A 6,665-nucleotide genomic window follows, 5' to 3' on the forward strand; every position below is an offset into this window, starting at 1 on the left:
TGGCACTGCTGTGGTGTTTAGCCCTAAATGACTGGAGAGTAGAAGATGCTTTAGTACACCCTCATTCGACGATGTTCCTACTTGCCAGGCGGTGTAGGTGGAAGTGTAGAGGCTCGGTGCGGTGAGCAAAGACGGCACTGATAACGAGTAATGCTCCAAGGACGGATCACTATCGTGATCCGTCCTTGGACCCGATCACACAAGTGTCGGTCGGGTAAGCCAAGAAGAGTTTCGGCATGACGATAGCTAAGAAAAGAAACATCGAAATGTACAAGCGAATAGGTGTCAATGTCTCTGCTACGGGTTCGAGCCAGAAACGCACATAAATATCCGTGGCTATCGCATTTCTACAGCACCCTACCCTTTAGCGTTAACTCAGCCATCAAATCTAGTCCTTTTTGGTATCCTTGTGTGCGTCACATATTCACCTTATTTCGGGTAAAGCTCATCACGAGGGCGCCACCAGTCACTCAAACCGGAAAGGGTCCCCGGAGACTTCCGGTCGGTCTCGCTCTGCTGCTTTTCTCCGCTGTGCCCGCGACGCAGCTTGTCTTTCGTTTCGTAAGTTTCTTGTCTTTTCGCGATTAGATTAAACACTCCGACCGATATGTATTCGCAAACGAACCGTCTACTGCCAAGCAAGGGAACGTGTTGCAGCGTCCCTGGTTGCAGCCTGCGTTCGGGGACCAACTTACTTTCCACTGTGAGAATGCACCGCTTTCCGGCAGACCCCGAGCGCAGAGCTTCGTGGCTGCAAGCCATGAAGAGGGACAAGTGGAAACCGAACGACCACAGCCGAATATGCTTCGCCCATTTCATACAAGGTGAGCCACTAAGGTTTTTATTTGTTTAGAGTGGTGATTTACACTTCCAGCGCTGTCAAAACACATAAAAAAAAAAAAAAACGGAGATATGAGCGTTTCGTCAAGACAGAAGGGTAGCAGCCGGTCAAGTTTCGTTCAAGGTTCCGGTAGTTTCCTCGCTTTAGAAGCCTACCGTTTGATTTTGCTTGCCGCAGCCGCTATTTCGATCCCTGGTTCGCACGGATCGGGCGATTAGGTCCAGTAACGAGTGTTCCGCGGCGCCTCTAGGAATCGCGGATTTGCATTTGCCGCTATGACTAAAGTTCACGGTCGGATTTGTCAACACCGATGTGAAAACAAAGGAGGAAAACGCAGCATTCCCAATTGTGTGTCGCATGCCTTCAGTTTTTTTTTTTTTTTTTTTTATTACAATTTAAAATTGTGTGGGTAACAGCGAAAACTCAGAGGCTCGGAGTTTTGTCCGGGTAGAAGTGTAATGGTGACTAGCTTTACGAGCAGAAACACAGCCTTCGAATTAAATTTTGGGGCAAAGCTTAAATTTTTATTTACGTTCACAACGAGCTGCTCTACGAAGCGGTGTGTACCCACCATGCCATTTTTGTTTTGAACGCGCAATCATGCAACTGCGAAAGACACGTCCCCACTACGTCTGTCTTTCCCAGCTTTAATTAACTTAAATTTGTCGTATTATTAGTAGTAAAATCTAGCCAATGGTATACACTGCACCCTGGCCAACTTCCTGTATGAGTGCCGTGGCATGTTCCAAAACAGGGCGCTCGCCTTAGCAAAGTGTGGATGTACACTCGTCATTTATGTATGCATGAAGTCAATGCACAAAAAGTGGGACTGGAAAGGAATGACCTTGTACCCTGTATTCCATATGAACTGATAGGTGTCTTCCTATTCCTTTTACAGGAGCTCCTTCAGACGACCCAGTGCACCCAGATTATGCCCCGTCACGGTTTCTCTATCGAAAGGCACCCACCAGCCAAAATGTGCAAAGGTACAACCGACAACAGGCAAGGTCCACAAAAAGAGCGGCGGCCGAGCCAAAGGATGTTTCGTGTGACCGGGCTCCCACTGACCCAGAAAACATCGAAGCAGTGGTGTGTTGTGAGTCTAGCACCAGATGTGATGTGTCGGTGGCCACCACACTTTCAAGCAAGGACATTGAACATCTGAAAGCAGAAAACGCCAGCCTGAAGAGTACCCTTGCTGAAACGCAGCATCAGTTACACGAAACCAGCAAGCTGCTCAAGGAGTACAAGGCTACAAACCTGAATTTGATTGCTGGCATCAACAAAGATTCTGCAACACAGGCAGCGTTGCACTCAGACACTAGGGTTAAATTTTACACAGGCATTGTGAGCTTGCATCTGTTCAATGCACTCCTGACGTTCATTTTGAGTGTGTGGCAGCCCGACGTCACTTGTCTTCTGCCACAGGAGCAGCTTGTGCTGGTGCTGATGAAGTTGAGGCTGGGTTTGTTGAATGAAGACCTCGCATGCAGGTTAAAGGTGTCTGTAACGACAGTTGGCGCAGTATTCCACGCCTGGCTAGACATACTTTCACATAACCTTGGGAAGTTGATTGTATGGCCCTCGAGACGGGCTGTCAGCCGCAACCTGCCAACTGCGTTTGGTGATCCCATCTTCAAGAATGTGATTGGTGTGCTAGACTGCACAGAGATTTTTATACAAAAACCTGCCTACATGCTGGCTCGAAGCCAGACGTATTCCAGGTATAAGCACCATAATAATCTCAAGGTGCTTCTTACTGTGTCACCAAGTGGAGCCGTTACTTTCATCTCGGGGGCATGGGGGGGACGGGTTTCCGATAAGGAACTGACGTTGAAGTCTGGGCTCTTGAACCTTGTGAATGAAGGGGATGTGTACCTCGTGGACAGGGGATTTCGATGCCAAGAGATGTTTGCTGCAAAAGGTGCCAGGCTGTTAATACCTGCGTTCACTAAAGGAAAAAATCAGCTTTCGGGTACGGAGGTAACCCTTTCCCGCAAACTGTCTCGTGCTCGCATCCACGTGGAGCGGGCAATAAGACGTCTCAAAGTGTTCAGGATCTTCCAAATGGTTCTACCAATTTCTTTCTTAAAGAAGCGTGATGATGGCGAGATTTGCACAATTGACAAAGCGTTGATTGTTTGCGCTGCCCTGACAAATCTGCAGCCCCCTCTGCTTAAGAAATAGGTTTGTCGGAGCATTTGTGCTTCAGCAGTGCAGCTGACCCGGTTGATGTGTTTTACAGGGGTAGGTTTTTGCAAGATATTTTGGGAATGAAAATGTGGCTAATTCCTTTACAAAAAGTGCGAGTGTTTCTTTTTTCTTCACAGTATTTTGGTACTGCTATTCTGAAATGATCTTTTTCCTTGAACATTGAGTGTATGTAATATATTCGTCATGCCCATTTTGCAGCTGACACATCCGTGGTTATCGCTACATGCAAACTCTGTATGAGCACTCGACTTGGAGTTAGTCACTGTCATGAGGGGAATAGCCAAACTCGGAGCGAGCCGAGAGAACACCATGTGCAGCGCACAGTGGTCACCAAACTTGTACGGAACATTATAACTTTGCATTATTACATGGGAGCACTACCCTGGCGGGCTTGGTCAAGTTTTGTGGCTGCTCGGGACAAGATTGAAGCAGCCTCTCGTCGTGAGCAGGAAATAAAACTTCATAAGCATGACAGGATAGCTCTTTCATGAGATAGTTTGCAGTTCGCTTATTCCGTATAACTTTGGTGACCACCGTACATTGGCATTCCCAGCATCTGGTTATGTTGAACATTAGAGACATAATCGGCACGAGATCAGACGGCGACATGTTTTGCTTGGGGAGTGAGCACTTTTTTTTTTTCTGCGACTGCTGCTTCGTGGAAAAAAGCTAATATGCATTTTGGCTTATGATTGTCAAAAAGAGTCATTCCGAGTAATATTCAGAAGAGATAAAGAATCACTTCATCGCCCCGTTAAGAGAAGTGAATCCTATAATATGTTTGAACCTAATTTGATTTTTGGTACCAGAATGTTTTGAGCATGCAAACTCGGTATCATTAAGCCAAGTACTGCAACAAAAGTCCGGCAACTTCAGAGTCTATTTTCACCACAAAGCATGAGCAGTGGTTTTTGTACTAACCAGCGTTGCCAACTCAGAAACCAGAAACCCGCACTAAGAATTCTCAAACACCGCCAAATTTAGAATGTTGTGCAAGAATATATTTTTAACATTTTATTTCCTTGATTAGTTTACGAGATCTATACATATTAAAAATACAGTTACAGGTTTCTCTTCTTTCACTTGTTTGACCAAGAACTGGTGGCAACACAACATATTCAAAGAAAGATGTCAGCGACTTCATCTCCAACGTGGTCTCACAAGTTACGTGTTCCGATGCCCACCACCAATGATGTCGTGAGCGTTCTTCCTACGAACTGTAAAACAAATTCAAACATGTGCGCGCAAGTGTCGTGTTCGGCAGTTTTCCACTACAATGTCTCCATGATGTCACGAGTGTTACCCGCACTGTTGCTGTTTGGATGGTGATCTTGACTTGTCTTGACTACTAACCAAGTGCTAAATCACAATGAACTTTTTGCCGATGAAGCACATTTGAAACCGTCAATATTAAGACATTTGAAACCGCTGGAAATCCCGCCATCCGCAAATAAACAATATCTCTAGTTAAACACACCACTCTGCTAAATCTTGCGAGAAAACTGCTAAATTGACACCACTGGTACTAACCCACTTGCAATAAACAGTAGGTCTATTTTGCAAGTTTATAAACTAAGCACACCCATGTTATAGGCGTACGTCGCAGTTTCATACATTTCAGGTGGACGGCTACATTACATACCTCGCATCGTAGGACAGATCCGGACTTCTGTGTTTTACAAATGCACATGGTGTTTGCATCCTCAATTTTTTTCAGCAGTTCTCTGCCATGAATTTCAGGGAAAATGTGACTTAAGTAGAACTCCTCTGCCTCACTGACGGCCGTGTTCCAAAAGCCCTCATTAAACTTCACTTCTTCCACATTTATGTCCACATTTGTGAAGACGACAAAGAATGCTCTGGTTGTTTCAACAAGTGCCATCTGCATTTGGACCTGAGCATAATGCAAGTGATCTTCTTTTAGACGTGCGTCAGCATCAAGGTATGGCAGTCTTGCCTTAGCTTCGTCAATTGTAAGGTTTGCACATGACGCTGGACATTTAATCTCCAGTACTGCGTCTGTGCAACAACAACAAGACACAACACCATCAGGGGAAGCTCCTAAATATGGCCTCTCGGAATCCACAAACAAACCACACTTCCTGACCTCAAAGCCGCTGTGCTTTGGTGCTTCATCGGCAATGAAGCGACTTCGAGCCTTGACCTCCTTCTCCCTGCCCCATCTTACACTGAACACATCGGGTGTCTTGGTATAGCCCAGGGGTGGCCAAACTGCGGCTCGCGAGCCACATGCGGCTCTTTGCGTGTTAAAGTGCGGCTCGCGGCGCCCTGCCCTACCCATCCCCCCCTCCCACTTCCCGCGTCTCTCCCGGTCACACGAGAGCTTCCCCAAAAAAAGAAATGGAATGCGTTTTAAATCGAAAGACAGGTTGCGGTTTGGTAGTCTTGTGCTCTCCTATCTTATGTACAGTTCAACTGCTTTTGACTCAGATATATTGAAAATAGTTCGAGTTTTATTACGCTAAACAAAAGTTTGCCCCCCGCCGCACCTCCCCCCCCCCCCCCCCCCCCCCCGCGCGGCTCTTCAAAGTTTTGTGGCTTTGCTTGCGGCTCTTAGGCCGGGTAAGCCTGGCCACCCCTGGTATAGCCCATCACTTGGGAGACAATCCCCTCTGCCCCAGTGCAGCACGAGAGTACTTTTCCAAGTACGGACGCTGTTAATCTGCCCACTCTTTGCCTTGACCACTCGTCCGAGCTAGCCTGAGCGCGTGTGCGGAGTTCCACCTGGTCGCACTCAGTCACTGAGAATGTTGCTTCTCTCGCAGCCGACTCATTAAGTGAACCGTAGAAGCACACCATGTCCACGATAGTCTCAGGCACTTGAAGTGAATCCTCGTCGTCATCGACATCACCACTGGCAGCAGTGTCTGTGTCTTCGCTGTCTGTAAGACTCCTGAGCACCAGCGTGTAGGGTGCCAATTTCTGGAAAGGGTCATTGGTCGATTATAGTGTCACCTCAATATTTACGGGTCAAAACAAATGAGGCTACATCTCTACATTCCGAGCAAAGTAACCTGTTGACATTCTATTATGTGCCCTTGAGAGCCTGCAATTCGTAGTTTGTGTCAAGGCGTCAACCTAACAATGAACCACAATTTACGACATCAAGTGTGCATTTGCACCCATTGTACGATGTCGTCTTGTTAATACGAGAGGGCTAGAGGTCTCTCCTTGATTTTAAATAAAGCCGGTTTCACCACCTAAGTTATCGCCACAATTTGTCTCCTTGCTCGTGTTTTTCTATTATGGTGTCATGAATAGTAAGTACCTTTACTGCCTTGAGGAAGTCCTTGAGTTGTTCTGCTGTTGCCTCTGGGTGAGACGAGACTTCTTTGGGTGTTGAGACTGTGTTTATCCGCCTCTTCTTTGATGGCTTGAGGAAGTCGATTGAAGCCACTCGACTAGCCTGCAGTATTGCATGAAATATTTGACAGCTTACCTCGGTCAGACGGTCATTTAAAAGGCATTCATAACAAACTCCTTTAAAAAATTGACGAATCAGCTCATGATATTGACTGCATGTGCCTTTCGGCGTACGCGAGTTCGCCAATTTTTTTAAAGTAGTTTGTTCTGAAGGATTTTAAAATGA

At 46.5% G+C, this 6,665-nt stretch overlaps 2 protein-coding genes across 2 annotated transcripts; one reads left to right on the top strand and one right to left on the bottom strand.

The window, feature by feature from the left end:
• Window positions 1-760: 760 nt before the first annotated feature.
• On the top strand, window positions 761-3,028 carry LOC120848337. Its single transcript, XM_040220342.1, has 2 exons — window positions 761-824; window positions 1,740-3,028. Exons 1-2 carry the CDS (start codon window positions 761-763, stop codon window positions 3,026-3,028), a joined length of 1,353 nt encoding a protein of 450 aa, XP_040076276.1.
• Window positions 3,029-4,058: 1,030 nt separating this feature from the next.
• On the bottom strand, window positions 4,059-5,875 carry LOC115320697. The gene is made up of 2 exons (XM_042286272.1): window positions 5,860-5,875; window positions 4,059-5,287 (listed from the first exon to the last, which is right to left on the bottom strand). The coding sequence occupies exons 1-2, from the start codon at window positions 5,873-5,875 to the stop codon at window positions 4,608-4,610; spliced, it is 696 nt and encodes a 231-aa protein (XP_042142206.1). The 3' UTR covers window positions 4,059-4,607.
• Between the last annotated feature and the right edge of the window lie 790 nt (window positions 5,876-6,665).

The sequence above is a fragment of the Ixodes scapularis genome, unplaced genomic scaffold (assembly GCF_016920785.2).
Source record: "Ixodes scapularis isolate PalLabHiFi unplaced genomic scaffold, ASM1692078v2 PGA_scaffold7__128_contigs__length_106722199, whole genome shotgun sequence".
NCBI lineage: Eukaryota > Metazoa > Arthropoda > Arachnida > Ixodida > Ixodidae > Ixodes > Ixodes scapularis.